At 45.0% G+C, this 21,933-nt stretch overlaps 1 protein-coding gene across 1 annotated transcript in view; it reads left to right on the top strand.

The window, feature by feature from the left end:
• Window positions 1-21,933, top strand: part of LOC120020297 (PH domain leucine-rich repeat protein phosphatase 1-like) — a 78,425-nt gene that overhangs the window by 40,231 nt on the left and 16,261 nt on the right. The window contains exons 2-5 of the mRNA XM_038963862.1: window positions 11,828-12,024; window positions 13,416-13,541; window positions 16,316-16,464; window positions 21,283-21,429. Coding sequence (XP_038819790.1) covers window positions 11,828-12,024; window positions 13,416-13,541; window positions 16,316-16,464; window positions 21,283-21,429 — 619 coding nt within the window. The remainder of the gene's footprint in view (window positions 1-11,827; window positions 12,025-13,415; window positions 13,542-16,315; window positions 16,465-21,282; window positions 21,430-21,933) is intronic.

Below are 21,933 nucleotides of genomic sequence, written 5' to 3'. Positions count from 1 at the left end.
TACCAACATGTCTCCTGCGCCACTAGGGGCGCTAAAACCCTAGACCACTTTTATTCTACCCACAAAAACGTTTCCAAGCCCTCCCTTCGGCAAATCTGACCCTGACTCCATTCGCAGGCTTCCTGTTTACAAACAAAATCTCAAACTGTGGTAGGCAAGAAGATGGTAGGCCTGATCACAGACGGCGATGAGTCTGCCTACAGGGTGGAGGCCAGAGACTTAGCAGTGTGGTTCCAGGACAACAGTAAGACCAAGAAGCTGGACTATAGGAGAAAGAGGAGAGAGCACGCCTCCATCCACTTCGACGGGGTTATTGTGGAGCGGGTCGAGAGCGTTATGTTCCTTGGCGTCCACATCACTAAGGACTTGACATGGTCCACACACACCCGCAAAGTTGTGAAGAGGGCACGGCAGCGCCTCTCCCCCCTTAAAAGGCATTGGCCCTCAGATCCTCAAAAGTTCTACAGCTGCACCATCGAGAGCATCTTGACTGGCTGCATCACCGCTTGGTATAGCAATTGCACTGCCCTTCACCGCAAAGCCCTACAAAGGGTGGTGCGGACAGCCAATACATCACTGGGGCCGAGCTCCCTGCCATCCAGGACCTCTATATCAGGCAGTGTCAGAGGAAGGCCCGAAAAATTGCCAAAGACTCCAGCCACCCAAGCCATAGACTGTTCCCTCTGCTACCCTCCGGTAAACGGTACTGGAGCATCGGCTCTCGGACCAACAGGCTTCGAGACAGCTTCTACCCCCAAGCCATAAGACTGCTAAATAACCAGACTGCCAAATAGTCAGTTATTGGTACCCAAATTACAGTATCTGCACTGACTATATCTTGCAATGACTCTACGCACACTCACTAGACTTTATATACATACCATATACACACTCACTAGACTTTATATACATACCATATACACACTCACTCAAACACACTACACTGTAATTCCCACAGAAATCCCTAAAACATTCAAACTCTACATACGCACACACATAATACACACACGCATACCGAAACAACACCAACAAACATACATACATTATATATACAAAAGTATCTGGACATCCCTTCAAATTACTGGATTTGGCTATTTCAGCCACACACGTTCCTGACAGGTGTATCAAATCGAGCACACAGCCATGCAATCTCCATAGACAAACATTGGCAGTAGAATGGTCTTACTGAAAAGCTCAGTGACTTTCAACATGGCACCATCATAGGATGCCATTTTCCCAACAAGTCAGTTTGTCAAATTTCTGTCCTTCTAGAGCTGCCACGGTCAACTGTAAGTGCTGTTATTGTGAAGTGGCAACGTCTAGGAGCAACAACGGCTCAGCCGCGAAGTGGTAAGCCACACTAGATCACAGAACGGGACCGCCGAGTGCTGAAGTGCATAGTGTGTAAAAATCGTCTGTCCTCAGTTGCCACACTCACTACCGAGTTTCAAACTGCCTCTGGAAGCAACGTCAGCACAGTAACTGTTTTTCAGGTGCTTCATGAAATGGGTTTCCATGGCCGAGCATCCGCACACAAGCCTAAGATCACCATACACAATGCCAAGCGTTGGCTGTAATGGTTTAAAGCTCGCCACCATTAGACTGGAGCTGTGGAAATGCATTCTCTGGAGTGATGAATCACGCTTCACCATCTGGCTGTCAGACGGACGAATCTGGGTTTGGCGGATGCCAGGAGAACGCTACCTGCCCGAATGCCAGATGTAAAGTTAGGTGGAGGAGGAATAATGGGGGCTGTTTTTCATGGTTCGGACTATGCCCCTTATTTACAGTAAAGGGAAATCTTAACACTACAGCATACAATAATAATCCAGATGATTCTGTGTTTCCAACTTTGTGGCAACAGTTTGGGGAAGGCCCTTTGCTGTTTCAGCATGACAATGAACCGTGCACAAAGTGAGGTCCGTACAGAAATGGTTTGTTGAAATCGGTGTGCAAGAATTTGACTGGTCTGCACAGAGCCTTGACCTCAACCCTATCGAACACCTTTGCGGTGAATTGGAATGCTGGCTGCGAGCCAGGCCTAATCGCCCAACATCAGTGGCCAACCTCACTATAGCTCTTGTGGCTGAATGGAAGCTAGTCGCCATAGCAATGTTCCAACATCTAGTGGAAAGCCTTCCCAGAAGAGTGGAGGCTGTTAAAGCAGCAAAGGGGGACCAACTCAATATTAATGCCCATGATTTCAGAATAAGATGTTCACACACAGCTTTACACTTCATTTGCTGCTGCTACTCTGTTCTTTATTTTACACTTATTATTAGTCACTTTACCCTAGTCACTTTACCCTGCATTCATGTACATATTGACTCCAAGTAACTTGTACAGAGGTACAAGTTACTTGAGGTCGAAATGTACATTGATCTGGTACTGGTCCCTGTATATAGCTCCACATTGATCTGGTACTGGTCCCTGTATATAGCTCCACATTGATCTGGTACTGGTCCCTGTATATAGCTCCACATTGATCTGGTACTGGTCCCTGTATATAGCTCCACATTTATCTGGTACTGGTCCCTGTATATAGCTCCACATTTATCTGGTACTGGTCCCTGTATATAGCTCCACATTGATCTGGTACTGGTCCCTGTATATAGCTCCACATTGATCTGGTACTGGTCCCTGTATATAGCTCCACATTTATCTGGTACTGGTCCCTGTATATAGCTCCACATTTATCTGGTACTGGTCCCTGTATATAGCTCCACATTTATCTGGTACTGGTCCCTGTATATAGCTCCACATTTATCTGGTACTGGTCCCTGTATATAGCTCCACATTGATCTGGTACTGGTCCCTGTATATAGCTCCACATTGATCTGGTACTGGTCCCTGTATATAGCTCCACATTGATCTGGTACTGGTCCCTGTATATAGCTCCACATTGATCTGGTACTGGTCCCTGTATATAGCTCCACATTGATCTGGTACTGGTCCCTGTATATAGCTCCACATTGATCTAGTACTGGTCCCTGTATATAGCTCCACATTGATCTGGTACTGGTCCCTGTATATAGCTCCACATTGATCTGGTACTGGTCCCTGTATATAGCTCCACATTGATCTGGTACTGGTCCCTGTATATAGCTCCACATTGATCTGGTACTGGTCCCTGTATATAGCTCCACATTGATCTGGTACTGGTCCCTGTATATAGCTCCACATTGATCTGGTACTGGTCCCTGTATATAGCTCCATTCTTGTGTATTTTATTTTTAAACTCTGCATCGTTTGGAAAGGTTCGTAAGCAAGCATTTCACTGTAAAGTCTACACCAGTTGTATTCGGCGCATGATAAATAACATTTGATTTGATTTGGTGCAAAATACCAAAAAGGTGGACTGCAAGGCTATAATAAAAATGGCCCACGCCATGCTTTTCTGCTTTTAAGGTAAATATTTTAAAGTATATCATCAACCTACTGTTGGTCAAAGTCTAAGGCTGCGTTTACTCAGGCAGCCCAACTCCAATTAAAACGTGTTTTATCATTGGAAGATTTTAAATAAGTAAAAAAATACTATAATAAGTGCCCAAGTGGCAAACAGGGTTGACGTTTATATCTTAAAGCAGCCAAGTTCAAAATGTTTCATTTCCCTGAAACTGTACGTTTTATATTGAAAATATAAATCTAAAATCAAGATGTCAATTTGTTTGTCTACATGCCATTTTAAAAACAATTAGAGCAAACATCATGATAAGCTTCCCAGCTGAGTTTGAATAAGACATCTGATTACCAATTTACATTCTGAACTGTTGGTTTTATTATAGCTAATAAATAACCAAATAATTTATGGATCGGTACATAAAATAAATTGGTCCTCAAACTTGAACTGGAAATATACCGTAAACTGGCATACGTGTCAACACACTCCCTCGTCTGATTGGCCGAGTAAGCGGGCCTTCGGACTTTGTGGCTGTGGTAACTAGTTACGACCCTGTTGCTTACATACTTATTACAAAGCTATGTAGTTAAAAAAAACACACACACAATACCATAGATAGCCCTGAAGGCAGACAGTGCGGTATGGTAGATAGCCCTGACGGTTGTCCCATGATTGTTGGAAGGTTGTAACATGTTGCGCCAGGCTGGCAGATGGGAGGAGGGGATAATAGCACTGCCTTGGCCCGCGCACTAATTGTCCCTAGCAGCTGTCACCTCGTCTGGTCCTCACCGTCACTACCATTACACCCCCATGTCTGTTTGTGTGTGTCACCTACCTTAGAGCATGTCCAAATGAGCCTATTCCTGTTGCCTTGGGCCTAGCAGCACTAAAAACGGTTATTCCCGAGAGAGAGATTTACTTCAACTATTTGCACATTGTTACAACACTGTACATAGGCAATAATAACATTTGAAATGTCTATATTTAAAAAAAAAAAATCTGATTGTTTACTTCCCTTTTGTTTATTGTCTATTTCATTTGCTTTGGCAATGTAAACGTACAGTATGTTTCCCATGCCGATGATGCCCATTGAGTTGAATTGAATTGAGGGGGAGAGGGAGAGTGAATCCAGGTAGTAAAGCGGTTTGATACGACATTATTACAACATCTGTTTAATATGACACTATTGCAATTTGTTGAAATCTGTCTGCAAAGACGTCATTGCAACCAGTTTTGCCAGCTGGGAAAAGCAAGGATTTGGGTTTATACGGAGAAAGACAGAAGGTCAGATCAAGAGATGACAGGCAACACACACACACACACACACACTCTCTAACCCTCAGGCAGGTTCGGTGCCACATGGTGCGCGTGCCCCTATAGGAGGACAGCAATTTACAGGCCACAGAAACAGCTTGATTTCTTTCTTTGTCGTTCCTTCTCTCTTTCTTTCCCTCCCTCTCTCTTCCCCCTCTCTCTCTCTCTCTTCCCCATATGTGTTGGCGCTTACTCACTTCCTCTTTCTTCAATATCTCATTACTCCTTTTCACTGTCAGTGGCGGAAAACAACAGCCATCAAGCATCATTTGATAATAATAACAAGCCTCTGAAGGACACGTTACAGTATGTGTTATTTTTAGCACTATTTGACAGTGATGTGTCTCTACAGCTCCTCAGTAGCAAGGAGGGCCTTGATACAACACCTAGATCGTAACAATCTCATACAGGAGACGAGACAGAGGCTGGCAGCTCAAATGGCACCCTATTCCCAAGATAGTGCACTACTTTTGACCACAGCCCACAGGGCTCTGGTCAATGGTAGTGCACTATCTAGGGAAGAGGGTGCCATTTGGGACGCAGGAAGATGTGAGAGGCAGCCAAGGCCAGGCAGCAGGAGCCAGTTATAGCCTGAACACAAACCCTCCTCTACACTACGACCCATACATTAGTCTCATCTGTGCCAGTCCACAGCACCATAGCATGTATTGCATTGTAAGTAAATGGGCTCGTTCTCATTCCCACCCAGTGTGTAATGTTGATCAGAGCCCTGAGGTACGGCGTGCCCAGACCCAGTGTGTCATGTTGATCAGAGCCCTGAGGTACGGTGTGCCCAGACCCAGTGTTTAATATTGATCAGAGCCCTGAGGTACGGTGTGTCCAGACCCAGTGTGTAATGTTGATCAGAGCCCTGAGGTACGGTGTGCCCAGACCCAGTGTGTCATGTTGATCAGAGCCCTGAGGTACGGCGTGCCCAGACCCAGTGTGTCATGTTGATCAGAGCCCTGAGGTACGGTGTGCCCAGACCCAGTGTGTCATGTTGATCAGAGCCCTGAGGTACGGCGTGCCCAGACCCAGTGTGTAATATTGATCAGAGCCCTGAGGTACGGCGTGCCCAGACCCAGTGTGTAATATTGATCAGAGCCCTGAGGTACGGCGTGCCCAGACCCAGTGTGTAATATTGATCAGATCAGGTTATCACATGGGGGAGGGCCTTACACTCTGTTAAAGATGGAATCCACAGTAGGGGAAACAGCACCACTGTCTACCCCACCGCCGTTGTTTTTCATTAGTCAACAAGCAGAGCTGGTGGGGTTTGGAAGTCAGTTCCTCTTTGCGTGCGTGGGTGTGTGCGTGCGTGGGTGTGTGGGTGTGTGTTGGCACGGAGAGGGGAAACCGTGGCCTTTCCTGATCTTGGGGAAGGGGAAGGAAGACATCTTGATAAACCACAGGTAGTGAACACCCTAAAGTAAACATACGCCACTCCCTACTCACACACATATATATTTTGAGTACTTTATTTGAATCCACCAATCAAATTTACAAAAAAAGGTCCCTTTCTCCATAGCACTCAAAAGGTAAAGAAAGCACCTCATTCTCCAAACACACACACGCACACACACACACACACAACTAGCCAAGACCATAGTGTCCTTTTGACCCAAACCCTATCCCCTGCATTGCTTCCATCCTCAACCTTTAACTTGAATAGACTCCTGGCCTGGGATAACAAATAGTCCTTGTTCCGATGACTCAGTTGGTTGTCTGGAGCCTGGTTCTTGCCCCACCAGGGTTGTGGGTTTGATTCCAGCATGAGACTAAAAGTGACCACTACATAACCATATTATCATTGTGATGTCAAGAGGTTGTCTAGATCCAATGTAAACAGTCATGCTCATGTGGGAGCCCCAGCCACCCACTCTTCTCCTTCAATTGAACTAACCTAGACAGTGTAGTGGTCTGGTCTACACACAGGCACATCCACTGTGTCCATGTGACTGGGCTGGGGAGGGAGAGTTACTGTAGTCGCCAGGGCGAGTCAACACCCGGGCAGACAGAGGCTGTTTTAGGCCCACTGTTATCATTAGGGCTTCCTACTGCACCACTCCATATTGTTCCCCTTTTAAAACGTTTGTTCCTGCTTTGGTCCATCCTCATCCAGGCGAACAATAAAGCCCAAATCACATATAGAGGAGGTTTATCACTGTCACTGAATCAGTGTGTGAGGGCGGGGGTTGTGTGTGTGCGTCTGTGCATGCGTGTGCAGTGTGTGTGTGTGTGTTTGTGCATATGCGTGTGTGGGAGAGAAAGTGTTCCAACAAAGCCCTAGATATAGTGAGATTGCCAGTGTGACTTATTGAGGCTAAAAGTTGGTGAATAATTTGTCTGTTCAAACAATTTCTCATCCGACTCGCAAACTTAATTATGAAAATGAACTGGGTTGTACTGTAGAGGTCTGAGCTCTATCGTAGCATCTCACTTCTGACCATGTGTTAAGGTACTGCATTGCACCTGCTCAGTATTTAACCAGTCCATTTGCAAAGTAGGTTATTGATTTGATTTCAGCGTGAAAATGAGGCCAAAGCAAGCATGGCGCAAAGGTCACTGCATAGTAATGATACAGCGGGAAAAAGTGCTGATCACAGTAGCTCCTATTAAAATGTAGCCCTTTGCCCTGGGCTCAGAGTCTGCTTTTCAGAACATGAGCACTTCCTCAGTGAATTTATTTTTCAACCCTTGTCTCTGACAATATCAAGCCTACTTCACAGTATCTTGAGCTACAAAGAAACGAGCACAATCACTGTTCCAGTTGCTTTAGGACCAGACTGAAAGCACTAGGTACATATTGTGTGGAAGAAGGGTGTACATGTAGTCCTGAACAATGTTCCCTCTAAGCTGTGCCGAGCAGTAGCCCGAGACGGCCGTGCAGGAAATATCAGCCCACAGAGAAAAGCAAGAGATTGAAGTTCACTTAACTTTCTTGAGCAGTGGTCACCAACCGGTCGATCGCAAATGGCTGGTCGATCTCCAAGCATTCCTAGTCGATCGGTAAACATTTCTGTAAAAAAAAAAAACTATGATAAAGCCTTGTGCCTGTGTTGGTCTCGGGCTGTTGGCGGTAGGTGCACCCGATTCAGCTGCCCTGCGCGCTAGGTAGGCAAATTGTTGCCATTTTTAACCATTGCATGTGTCTAAAGATACAAACTCTGCCTTCCAGCAGGCCCAGAGAGCAAATCAAGTGCAATATAGGCCTACCGCTGGCCAATCGGATGGCTCAGACGACCGTGTCTGCAGTAACGTAGCAGCCATTAAAGAAAGCTACAGCAAAGTTGATACTGTGAGATTTCTAAACGTTTAAAAACCATGACTAGAGAGAGACTGTCAACGAATACAGCAAAGAGATGAGTTCATGTTTAAGTTCTCACTCAGCACTGTCAACACTTTGTATTCATTATAAGCCATAAAATGCGCGTTCTTCCTATTTCCACTCAGCGCTACAACAAGCAGTGAAAGTGTATCTACAGGCTTGCGTTGTTATTATTAGCGGCTTGGGTCTTTTTTAATATCAAGGGATATTTCACTTTCTCTGGTCAGAGGAGTAACAACATGAATTTGTGCAAGAGGCAGAAATAATGCAGTGCGACTCGAGTTTCACCATCAGCTGGAAGACGGTGTCCCTTTTTTGTCAGTGGACGAAAGGGATGTTGAGAGGTGGACCCTCACTCTGCTGCGCTCTCCCTCCGCTGAGACTGACCATCAGACGCAGGCACCATCAGTAAACAATAAAGAAAAAGCACATTATTTAAATATATGCTCAATCATTACCGGTGTGATCATATAACCTTCCTCATTTAAAAAAAAATATCTTCTTTTTTTTTTTAAATGGCCCAAACAGCAATGCATTCATTGGCAGGGCAATTCAAGCAAAGCCAATTTGCGGTGATAATGCATTGGGGATATAGCTTACTGCACAAACCTCATTGCTACAGTACTGTTTTTAATTGGTTAATGTTTTTTAAGTCGTGTAAAAAAATAAAAAATCTGAGCGGTAGATCTCGGCTTGCATTTTGACAATGTGATCTTGACTCTGAAAAGGTTGGTGACCACTGTTCTACAGTTTTCCCTGTTAACAATATCAACATTTCCCTTTACTGTGGCAATTGTGATCGAATCAACGCAATATTAGCCACTTTCAATGCAACATACCGAAACAAAACGAACTATGCAAGAGATTTTGTTGGAGGCAGAACGCATCGGAGTAGGATTCTATTGCATTTGTATATATTATGGATCTCCATTAGCTGCTGCCAAGTGCATTGACACACAGTACTCAGCCGTACTTTACACAGACCGGTGTGACATAACCAATCAGAGCTGCAGTAGGCCTATATGCAAATAAACCATTTACTGTGCCATTTACTTTGAACTGGACTGTGTTTACAGCATGAGCGGTCGTGAGTAGATGCGCTTGTTTTGAGATCAAAGTGAGAGCTGCGTGTAGCCACGTGTAAACATTTTGTTAATATCCTTTGCTAGTTAGTGAATTATTAGCCCAGTTATAGATCCTTTGTAGTCAGCAATAGGGGAGTGATTGCTTCCTAGAAGAGCACAAAACGTGTACATTTCTAGACATCTTTGAAAAGAGAGTCAAGTAAAGAGATTTATTTTGTCTTAAAGGGGCAGTGTTGTATTTTGAGACAGGCTTGAATCAGCTAAGTAGCCAATAGGCAGAGTGTAGCATAATTTGTCTGATTCTCTGTAATAATGGTATGGGAAGTGGTTTCTTGCGTCAAACAACACAACAACATTTTCAGTCACCTTATCTGAAGGACAAGTGGCTAAACAGGTTAATGTCAAGCCATGCATGTTTTTTTCCATAAGTCTCATGGAATGTAGGCCTACATTGAACACCACACTTTGCGCTCAGCAGACCTGAAATTTGCTCAGTGGCGATAATCTTTTGAGGGTACCTTGGTCCTGACCGGGGCTTGAACCTGGGACTTTGCAACTGTCAACCCTACAACCCTAGAGATCCAAACCTCTTGAGGCGGTCGCTAGGTTGTAAGCTCCCTACAATAGAGTAGGTAACTTGTGTGTAGTGTTCTCTAGTTGGGGGAGTTTTAAAGTGATGCTAAAAGTGTTAGCCCTGGGCCATGTGTCATACAGCATTCTCTCGTGTTAGTCTAACAGTCAGCATGTAAGAGACCTGTGTTGAATTATTCAAAGCTGTAAGAGCTTGTCCTGGTACTTAGTACTTACCCCATAGTACTACCCCACCAGCTCTCTGTCTATCCCTGTCTGGGTTGGAGTGGATGGGAGAGATGGAGGAGTGGTTTACAGTGGGTTACATAACTGATGAAATAAGGTAACATAAAGTCTCTTAATACGGTGTTGGGCCGCCAGAACAGCTTCAGTGCACCTTGGCAAAGATTCTACAAGTGTCTGAAACTATCGCAGCGATGGACACCATTCTTCCACAAGAAATTCCATAATTTGGGGTTTTGTTGATGGTGGTGGAAAACGCTGTCTCGGGCGCCACTCCCGAATCTCCCATAAGTGTTCAATTGGGTTGATATCTGGCGACTGAGATGGCAATGGCATATGGTTTACATGCTTTTCATGCTCATCAAACCATTCAGTGACCACTCGTACCGTCTCCTATGGGAGCATAGCCATGGTAGCCAAAATAATGGCCTACCCCAGCATTTTTATACAAGACCCTAAGCATGATGGGATGTTAATTGCTTAATTCACTCACGGTTAGTTAACAACTCAACCATGTAAATCAGAAGTATGTGCCCAGTGGGGGAGATCTCTTCTAGCCAAGGTATTAACTGGGTATTTTTATACAAGACCCTAAGCATGATGGGATGTTAATTGCACACAACTGTGTGGAAGCACCTACTTTCAATATACTTTGTATTTTAATTTTTTTATCCCTCATTTACTCAAGTGTTTCCATTATTTTGGAAGTTACCTGTATCTCTCTGACCTGGGATTGTTTCCTATCCGCATGTGTACTTACCCTACCCTTCTATACTACCGGCAGCAGCTCCTTCTCCCTCATAAACCCAGTGTGGAGTGGATGGGAGAGATGTAGAGGGCAGGAGTGATTTACTGTCGTTTACAGTAATATGTGAGTCATTTTCTATGGCCCGGGGTCATGTCCATTCCACATCTGTTCTACATCAGATGCTTTGGCGTAGCGTTTTGGCCTAGCACACATGGTGGACACATGAATAATAAAAGACAAACAACTGTACAGGTAGGCAGAGATTCTGTTCATAGATAGATAGATAGGAGAAGAACAGAGAGGCACATGCAAGTGGAGAAGAATGTGAGAGAGCGAGAGAGTTGGCAGGCCAGTTTTCAAGATGGAGAGCAGGTGGATGTCTTGGAGAGACAGAAAAGACAGATGGGTAGACTGATTGACAGAACAACTTGATAAACAAGCCATTTGGCAGGGTAACGGAGAGAACGAGGGAACACGTCACAGAGGAGATGAACCGATGGGTTCATAAGGGAATAAGGGAATAAAGACAGCTCAAAGAATGCCATAACAAATTAGTGTTGAATTAGTGGACAGCACCTGGCATCATCCGAATCTATTATCTGACTATCAGTGTTGTGTTTAATGCTATGCTAAAAGCTATTCAGCGCAGTATGCTAACAGAGTGCGGCATCAGTGCTGACTGTGACTGTTTAGCGCTTATGCTAACACAGCATTGAATTGACTGGGTGCTGAGCGCTAGGCTGCTACGCTATTTAATTATTCATATCTCTCAGGGTTGACAATATACTGTATGTACAATATGCAAATAAACAAAATTATCATTATTATCTGCTTTATAGTAATACACAATTACTATGTCACTTGATTAGCTTTGGGTTAATAGATTCAGGGCCAGGATACAGGTCTCTGTGCTACTGGCCCTGTGTTGAGTTAGCTGAATGCTAACTATGCTAATTCTCGCTCCCTCTCCTCTGTGTGTTGAGTTAGCTGAATGCTAACTATGCTAACTCTCGCTCCCTCTCCTCTGTGTGTTGAGTTAGCTGGATTCTAATGATGTTAACTGTATCCCCCTCCCATTGTGTTATTAGCTGGATGTTAACTATGCTAACTCTCTCTCCCTCTCCTTGTGTGTGTTCCAGGAAAGCCCCACAGCATCGAGAGCTCGGAACGCGTGCAACTGTCGGGGACGTATAATGTCCGCAAAGGGAAACTCCAGCTGCCAGTCAACCGCTGGACCAGACGCCAGGTGATCCTTTGTGGCACCTGCCTCATTGTCTCCTCCGTCAAAGACAGCCACACGGGCAAGATGCACATCCTGCCCCTCATCGGAGGAAAGGTACAGTAAGACACAGGACTGCTGTTACTGACAAGACTGCTGTTACTGACACTACTGACAATGTTTTGTGACGGCTGAACCGGCAGCCATATTGAGAGTACCCACGCCAGGAAGAAAAATCGCAAAGTTCATTCTAATTCTATGACACCAATGTGGCATCCACAAAACTTACTTTACTCTTTACTTTACAAACCTTACTTTACTCACCAGCTTTCCATTTCCATTTGTCTTCATTCTTGACTCCGTCTAATCAGTGTGTAATCACAGAGCTAAATCAACAGTCAAAATCAAATCAACAGTCTTTAATAATCAACTCTGTGACAGAGTCCTGGTGAAGGGCCAATAAGTCATCGTTGCAAATCCATGTTTAATCTTCCAACATCCTTATATCATATCTGCTTTCTCCACATCAAGTATTCTATACCCTAAATGGACTGTTGGCCTTTATTCACTTTGTCCTCCAATTTAAAAGTCTTATCGTGGTCCTGCCTAGTTCAGGCTGGATCCTCACGATACATTTTCTGGCTTGGGATTTCACATTCCAAAAAGGGAGTTAGGGAGAGAGCCTTTGGTTTATGACTATTATCCCTTTATGGCTTTATGGCTGTGTATCTGCAGCAGGGAAGGACAGATAGGCCCATTGAATAAGCCCTAAGGGCACTCCTGAAAGGGTCTTTCTATCAGCCTGCCACATACTATATCTAGGCATATAAAGGACTGTGACTCCCCACATCCCACCGCAACCGCAGCTCAAATATCATGTCGTGTCAAGACACGACCTCTAGATCTCTAGATTCCCATACATCTCCGCAGCGTGCGTTCATAACTGTATGTGCGTGTTCGTGTATGTCTATGTTGACGCTTGACCGGAAATTGCAGCCTGAGGCCCTTTTAATATGACCATCTGAACCTTGCAGCCCGTGCTGATGACGTCACTAAATTGACCATGGCCTGTAACATGGACGCCATTTAAAAACAGGGACTGTGTTGAATACTGAAAAAGTCCCTGGATGCTGTATGTGTTATTTTTTTCCTATAGGTATGTGTGTTTTCTGTACGCAATCGATATTTGTTCAGTCAATAGCCCTACAGGTTTGTTTATCTTGTTTGTCTGACCCTGAAGGCGTGTGTGTTGTCGTTGTCGTGTCTAACTGGCGATTTGTTTTCCGACAATGGTTATCTTGAATGTGTGACTTACCCTGGAGGTGTGAACTGAAGGTGTGTGTTTGTTAATGCTGTCTCTTGGCCTAACGTGGGGTGTGTGTGTGTGTGTGTGTGTGTGTGTGTGTGTGTGTGTGTGTGTGTGTGTGTGTGTGTGTGTGTGTGTGTGTGTGTGTGTGTGTGTGTGTGTGTGTGTGTGTGTGTGTGTGTGTGTGTGTGTGTGTGTGCAGGTGGAGGAGGTGAAGAAGCATAGCCACTGCCTGGCGTTCAGCTCAGCAGGGCCCCAGAGCCAGACCTACTACGTCAGCTTTGACAGCTTCACAGAACACCTGCGCTGGCACCGACATGCAGCCAAGGTACATCAGTGTGTATTTGTGTGTGTGTGCAGAGGAGTACAGTTCGGGGTGAAACAGTAGCTCTCTCTCTCTCTCTGTCTCTCTGTCTCTCTCTCTCTCTCTCTCTCTCTCTCTCTCACTCACACAAACTCTCACTCACTCACTCACTCTCCTCTCTCTCATCCTTACTGAAGTAGGCCAAAGCCAGGAAACCAATTTTATAAATATTATCAGGGACGAGCGTGTCATGGAAGCCCAGGGGAACACTCAGAATAGAACCTACTGTAGGACTGGGAGGAGGAGTGGCATGAGCAGTAGTCAAGGCCTGGAGAGTAGCTAGTTAACCGTGTTCAGTAAGGGAAGTATTGTAAAGTACAGTAGTAAGGAGAGTATAGTGGAACTGGATCATATAGTCGAGAGTATATTAAGGAGAATATAGCAGTAAGGAGAGTAAAGTAGAGCAGTGTTTCCCATCTCCAGTGCTCAATTGACCCCATCACCACACATTTCTATTGAGAATCCCCGGACAAACACACCTGATTCAACTTGTTGACTAATCATCAAGCCCTCAATGAGTTGAATCAGGTGTGTTTGTCCGGGGCTACACGGTGTGCTGTTGGGGGTACTTGAGGACTGGAGTTGGGAAACACTTTAGTAGAGGGTATAATAAGGAGAGTATAGTGGAACTGGAGAGTACAGTAGAGAGTATAGTAGTAAGGAGAGTATAGTAAGGACAGTATAGTGTAACTGGAGAGTATAGTAAGGAGAGTATAGTAAGGACAGAATAGTGTAACTGGAGAGTACAGTGGAGAGTATAGTAAGGACAGAATAGTGTAACTGGAGAGTACAGTGGTGAGTACAGTAAGGAGAGTATAGTAGTAAGGAGAGTATGGTGGTAAGGAGAGTATAGCAAGGATAGTATAGTAATAAGGAGAGTATATTAGTAAGGAGAGTATGGTGGTAAGGAGAGTATAGCAAGGATAGTATAGTAATAAGGAGAGTATAGTAGTAAGGAGAGTATGGTGGTAAGGAGAGTATAGCAAGGATAGTATAGTAATAAGGAGAGTATATTAGTAAGGAGAGTATAGTACAGATAGTATAGTGGAACTGGAGAGTACAGTAGAGCGTATAGTGGTAAGGATAGTATAGTAGTAAGGAGAGTATAGTAGTAAAGAGAATATAGCAAGGATAGTATAGTGGTAAGGAGAGTATAGTGGTAAGGAGAGTATAGTGGTAAGGAGAGTATAGTGGTAAGGAGAGTATAGTGGTAAGGAGGGTATAGTGGTAAGGATAGTATAGTGGTAAGGAGAGTATAGTGGTAAGGAGGGTATAGTGGTAAGGATAGTATAGTGGTAAGGAGAGTATAGTGGTAAGGATAGTATAGTGGTAAGGATAGTATGGTGGTAAGGAGAGTATAGTGGTAAGGAGGGTATAGTGGTAAGGAGGGTATAGTGGTAAGGATAGTATGGTGGTACGGGGAGTATAGTAGTACGGAGAGTATAGTGGTAAGACGAGTATAGTGGTAAGGAGAGTATAGTGGTAAGGATAGTATAGTGGCAAGGAGAGTATAGTGACAAGGAGAGTATAGTGGTAAGGAGAGTATAGTAGTAAGGATAGTATAGTGGTAAGGAGAGTATAGTGGTAAGGAGAGTATAGTGGTAAGGAGGGTATAGTGGTAAGGATAGTATAGTGGTAAGGAGAGTATAGTGGTAAGGATAGTATAGTGGTAAGGAGAGTATAGTGGTAAGGAGAGTATAGTGGTAAGGAGGGTATAGTGGTAAGGATAGTATAGTGGTAAGGAGAGTATAGTGGTAAGGATAGTATAGTGGTAAGGATAGTATAGTGGTAAGGAGAGTATAGTGGTAAGGAGGGTATAGTGGTACGGAGGGTATAGTGGTAAGGATAGTATGGTGGTACGGGGAGTATAGTAGTACGGAGAGTATAGTGGTAAGACGAGTATAGTGGTAAGGAGAGTATAGTGGTAAGGAGGGTATAGTGGTAAGGAGGGTATAGTGGTAAGGATAGTATAGTGGTAAGGAGAGTATAGTGGTAAGGATAGTATAGTGGTAAGGATAGTATAGTGGTAAGGAGAGTATAGTGGTAAGGAGGGTATAGTGGTAAGGAGGGTATAGTGGTAAGGATAGTATGGTGGTACGGGGAGTATAGTAGTACGGAGAGTATAGTGGTAAGACGAGTATAGTGGTAAGGAGAGTATAGTGGTAAGGATAGTATAGTGGCAAGGAGAGTATAGTAGTAAGGATAGTATAGTGGTAAGGAGAGTATAGTGACAAGGAGAGTATAGTGGTAAGGAGAGTATAGTAGTAAGGAGAGTATAGTGGCAAGGATAGTATAGTAGTAAGGAGAGTATAGTGGTAAGGAGAGTATAGTAGTAAGGAGAGTATAGTGGCAAGGATAGTATAGTAGTAAGGAGAGTATAGTGGTAAGGAGAGTACAGTGGTAAGGAGAGTACAGTGGAACTGGACTAAGTGTTCAGTCATGCTATGACAGATAACAGTAAATATACAGTAGATATACGGGAGATATACAGTAACTAACATGAGGTGGCCTGTTATGTCCTGCCCTGTCTCACTCATGGTTGACTTCCTGCCTTTCTAATCTTAAAACGCCTGACCTATCGATGACCTGTTAATAACCGCCCTAGGCCACACACACACACACAATCCTCCCACAAATGCACAATCCCCCCCCCCAGTCACACACACATCCCAGCGGAGTCGGGATAATTATGTTTGACACCAGGTTTCCCCTTTCTCTCCCCTCCCCCGGTGGGTCAGATGGTGTCCCAGAGGATCAACTCTGTGGACTTGTCCTGCTGCAGTCTGGAGCAGCTGCCACCCAACCTCTTCTACAGCCAGGACCTCACCCATCTCAACCTCAAACACAACTTCCTCCCCACAGACCACCGTCTACACCAGCTACAGAGGTAGGTGGTACCATCCAGGGGAATTGGACACTCAGGGCTGGAATGATATGGGATGGGTTGGGTCTCAAGAAGGGGTAGGGTGGGGTGGGCTTGGCCTGGTTAAGTTGCTCTGCCTGGACAGATCTGAGCATGGCATGGTTTGGCTTGGTTGGCTTAGTAAAGGGTCACAATTAGGGTAGGGCTGGACTGGGCTAGACTAGACTGAACTAGCCTAGATTGGAGTGGACTTGGCAGAATAGTGCTGGGCTTAAGATGCATGAATGGGGTAGTGTCAGTTAGTGGGCAAGGCAGTGTCAGTGGTCTTTGGTTGGGCAGACTTGAGCTGCTTAGGACCAGGTCTAGCAAAGCTGAGCAGGGTAAGGCTGGCCTGAGCTGGGATGGTCAGAGTTGGGCAGGACCAGGACAGGGCCTAGTTGAGTTGACCTGGACAGTCGGAGTGGATGGAGTCTAGTAGGGTAGCCCAGACCTGTCTGCCTCTGCAGGGAGGCTTTTAATATGGCCTGGCTCCCTCACTCTCCCTCTCAGTACTGCTCAGTGGGCACCATCTGGCCCCAGATTAAAGCACATAGCCAAGATGTACTATACACTGTGTGTGTGTGTGTGTGTGTGTGTGTGTGTGTGTGTGTGTGTGTGTGTGTGTGTGTGTGTGTGTGTGTGTGTGTGTGTGTGTGTGTGTGTGTGTGTGTGTGTGTGTGTGTACTCACGCCTGTCACAGCCTGTCTTAGAAATTCAGAAGATGATTTGTCATTTAACTGCACGTGCAAGTGTGTATGTATATTAGTGTCCTTGTAGTCTACGATGATAGAGAGAGAGCGAGGACTAGAGTGGGGGATTGTATGTGTGCGTGAGAGAGAATATTGGGTTGTGTGTTTGTCTGTTTGAGACAGACAGAGAGGCTGGTTGAAGGCAGAATTAGGGCATACAGAATCTTGATCACTGCAGATTAGAGTAGTGTATGCATGTGCTCGTCTGATCCTGTCTGAACATGTGCCAGGACCGTCAACATTATACGAGGCTTTTGCCTTTTCATATTCTATATCCTGGCTAATGCAGGGGATAATCTGAATTCAAAAGACGGACATGACCGATGAAAAGCTGCTAGTTTGGAGATAAAAGGATATGATGTGATATGGAGGTTGTTTATGTATTTGGGTTTAATTGCTACAGAGCATCCCTGCTGGGCATCAGACTCACACAATGTACTAATGAGTATTAACTACATTAGTAGGGTCACTCGTATTTAAAGTGTTATTGGCTGAGCGAGAGCGAGAGAGAGAGGGGGTGGATAGAGACAGGGAAAGAGAGAGGGGAAGAGAGAGCGAGAGAGAGGGGGGGAAAGAGAGAGAGAGAGAGATAGAGGGGGAAAGACAGGGAATTAGAGAGTGAGAGAGGGGGAGAGAGAGAGAGAGAGAGAGGGGGAAAGAGACAGGGAAAGAGAGAGAGGGGGAAAGAGAGAGAGAGAGAGAGGGGGAAAGAGACAGGGAAAGAGAGAGGGGAAGAGAGAGCGAGAGAGAGGGGGGAAAGAGAGAGAGGGGGAAAGAGAGCGAGAGAGAGGGGGGGAAAGAGAGAGAGAGAGGGGGGGGAAAGAGAGAGCGAGAGAGGGGGGGGAAGAGAGAGAGAGGGGGAAAGAGACAGGGAAAGAGAGAGCGAGAGAGAGAACAACATGGCCTAGTCTAGACTCCTCAGCTCTCACCGTGTCTGTGAGCATGTCACAATGTGTATTGGCCCAGGTTTGTGTGTGTGTTCAGACACACATTTTTCCTGAGAGAGAGAGTGTGTGAGGAGCTAGGTTTCCATCCACTTGGCGACAGATTTTCATGCAAGTATTCTAAAATCTGCATAAAAACAATATGCGCATTTTCCCACCAGAGATGTTTCCACCAAAGTGACTTGTTGATTAAAGGCTGTGCGTGATGACGTAGTGCACATCAAAATAACTTTTGCAGTGAAATTCCCATGTATTGAATAAAAACTACAAGTTAAATGGGTTTCCATCGCATTTTCAACTCTACACATTTATTCCTGAGGTGCTGACCTGTTGCACCCTCTACAACCACTGTGATTATTATTTGACCCTGCTGGTCATCTATGAACGTTTGAACATCTTGAAGAACGATCTGGCCTTAATGGCCATGTACTCTTATAATCTCCACCCGGCCCAGCCAGAAGAGGACTGGCCACCCTTCAGAGCCTGCTTCCTCTCTAGGTTCCTGCCTTTCTAGAGAGTTTTTGCTAGCCCCTGTGCTTCTACATCTGCATTGCTTGCTGTTTGGGGTTTTAGGCTGGGTTTCTGTATAAGCACTTTGTAACATCTGCTGAAAATACATTTGATTGATTGATTGTAACGAAAAATGTTGCGTTATATAGTCAATGTCAGCTATCTGAGCAGCTAACCGATCGCTGCAGCTGTACATAGCCCATTGGTAAATAGCCCACCCAATCTACCTACCTCATCCCCATATTGTTTTTATTTACTTTTCTGCATTTTTGCACTCCAGTATTTCTACTTGCACATCATCATCTGCTCATCTATCACTTCAGTGTTAATTTGCTAAATTGTAATTACTTCGCTACTATGGCCTATTTATTGCCTTACCTCCTCACGCCATTTGCACACACTGTATATAGACTTTCCATGTGTAACTCTGTGTTGTTGTCTGTGTCGCACTGCTTTGCTTTATCTTGGCCAGGTCGCAGCTGTAAATGAGAACTTGTTCTCAACTAGCCTACCTGGTTAAATAAAGGTGAAATAAATCAAATCAAATAAATAAAATGTGCCACTCTGGTCTTGGCACGTACCTCTAGCCAACAGCTGGCAGGTACAGTGTGGGTATAGCCTACCTGATGAGATTATTATGGACAAAATAGCAAGATTAGTTTTATTTGTCAAATGTCAGCCAAGCATCGATCATAATGTCACCAGAATTAGACCCTTGATGTTTATTGAAAGGGGCATCAAGCTCATCACCCTGTACTTTCACCACCCTGTGAAGTTCATCATCATTTATAGAATCTGTAGCCTAATAAACGGCATTGCTTTCCCGCGTCGTAGTGGGAGGACCAAACAACATATCATTGCGTGACTAAGTTTACTTCAATATGATTGCAATGATATCAATATTTACCCAAAAAGGCGTTTCCACCACCATTTCTCGCATAATTAATTTTACCGACACAAAAAGATCCCACCTTGTCTAGCGTATTTTGTTTTGCCGACATTTTGAAAGTTTACGGACAAACGTTCTGTTTCCATCAGGCCTGCTGTGACATTTTTGAATCCGACATTTACTTTACTCGCATAAAAAGGTTGGAAGCCTGGTTTGTCTCCCTTTTTGTTTCCCTATAAACACTGGGTTTCCGTCACACCATGGCATCTGACTATTTAGTATTTTTCCAAGTGGTGTTCCTCCTCTCTTTCTCCCCCTCCCTACCTCCCTCTTTCTTTCTCGCTCTCTCACACCTCCCACTCTCGTCCTTCATAACTTTTAGGCAGCATTATAAATATGATAATACACGGACGGGGTCAAAGGTTTAAACACAATGCACGGAACCAGATCCAGCCCCTCCCTGTGTGATGACCTTTGTAATAGAGCATTGCATTATGGGATTAGGGGAGGGGCTAGTATCCTACACACCTGATTACCCATATTTGATTGGCACATCACTCTCTAGAGTTAATCTGGCTAATCTGGGGGGGGGGGGGGGGGGAGACAGATAGAGAGATGCAGCGAGATGGAGAGCGGGAGAGAAAGACAGAGGGGAGCAGAGAGGGGGGCGGGGTATGTGGTGTTAGTCAGCAGATTTGAGCTGGTGATCTACAGGAGCACAGGGTTGTCCCGGCCTCCTTGTCTCGTTCAGCTCCTCCAGGAGGACGCCTCCCTCCCTACCTCAGCTGGAATTAAATGGCCTTGCAAATTAATAGCCCTGTCATCTAGCTTCCCTTTTTCTAATAACACATGATGAAGAGGCTGGCTGAACTGGCTGTGTGCGTGTGTACGTGTGATCGATTCAAAGCATTGCCAGACTAAAAGCCAGCAGACTTGTTTGTGAGGTTATCAGCTTTGATGCTAACATGGCAATCGGCCCAGGAGTGGTGGGGCCGTGTGCCATCCACCTCTCTCCTGTCCCCTTTCCCCTGTAAGGGTGACTTGACTGAAGGTCACTGCTGAACCATAGGACACAAAGCCAAATGCCACTAGCCTCTGGTGTTGCTACTGACAACACACACTGCCTGTTTCCTCTACATGACAATGTATTTGTATTTTCATTTTGACTGTTGAGTCAGACCACTGACTTTGCTAACTTCACAATATCACAGATGTGTGATATTTAACATTTTACCACAGTATGACAGAGGAACAGAAAAGGTCAGAGAAAGTCCCATAGTCTTTTGACGCTTGTTTTAAACTTTGGGAGCATTCTAACAGAGTGCAGTTACTCTTATAACAGTGTGGTTACATGGGCACAGCAGCACACTACTCTTGAACCAACAAACTACATAATACATATTATAAACTGGCTGGTTCGAGCCCTGAATGATGATTGGCTGAAAGCCGTGGTATATCAGACCGTATACCATGGGTATGACAAAACATTTATTTTTGCTGCTCTAATTACATTGGTAACCAGTTTATAATAGCAATAAGGCTCCTCTGGGGATTACCAATATACCACGGCGGCTAAGGGTATATTGCATGATGCCTAAGAACAGCCCTTAGTCGTGGTATATTGGCCATATACCACATCTCCTCGGGCCTTATTGCTTAAATATACTACTCACAACCCCCCTCTCTCTCCTCCCTCTGCTCCCTCTCTCAGGTTCTCTCGTCTGCGTAGCCTCAACCTGTCTAACAACCAGCTGGGTCAGTTCCCCGTGGTCATCTGTGACATCCCCACCCTCACCGAGGTCAACCTCAGCTGTAACTATCTGACCAACGTGGGCCAAGCTGTGGGATCCATGACCAAGTAAGAACCAGAAAGTGTCTAGGGGTCAATGGCACCCTATAGAGTACCACAGTATGAGTGATAATACCCATAAAACCTAGCGGTCAAAACAGGGAAATGGTTCCAATCGTATTTCCACCATTCATTTTTCCTATAAGGGGTAAGCCTACACGAAACACAGCCCTTATTTGAAGTGTTTCTAAAATCCCCTATGACCGCTAGGTTTTATGGGTATTATGACATCACCACTGTAGGGCTCTATTCCCTATATTGTGTACTACTTTTTCCCCCCAGAGGCTCTGGTCAAAAGTAGTGCACGTCATAGGAAATAGGGTGCTATTTGGGATGCATGCGAGGGGTCAATGGGAATATAGAGAGGGACAGAGAGGTCGAAGGTTGCTCTTAACCACAGTTCTAGGATCAGATGACCTCACCCGCGACCCTAACCTTCAACATGAAGTATCAGTGGTTAGTGTTAGTTTCTATCCACCTTCTCCAGACACAGGAGACCATTGGATAGATTCT

The sequence above is a fragment of the Salvelinus namaycush genome, chromosome 25, assembly GCF_016432855.1.
Source record: "Salvelinus namaycush isolate Seneca chromosome 25, SaNama_1.0, whole genome shotgun sequence".
In the NCBI taxonomy this organism is placed as follows: Eukaryota; Metazoa; Chordata; class Actinopteri; order Salmoniformes; family Salmonidae; genus Salvelinus; species Salvelinus namaycush.
The sequence above is the reverse complement of the archived record's forward strand: the minus strand, read 5'-3'. Positions and strand labels throughout refer to the sequence as shown.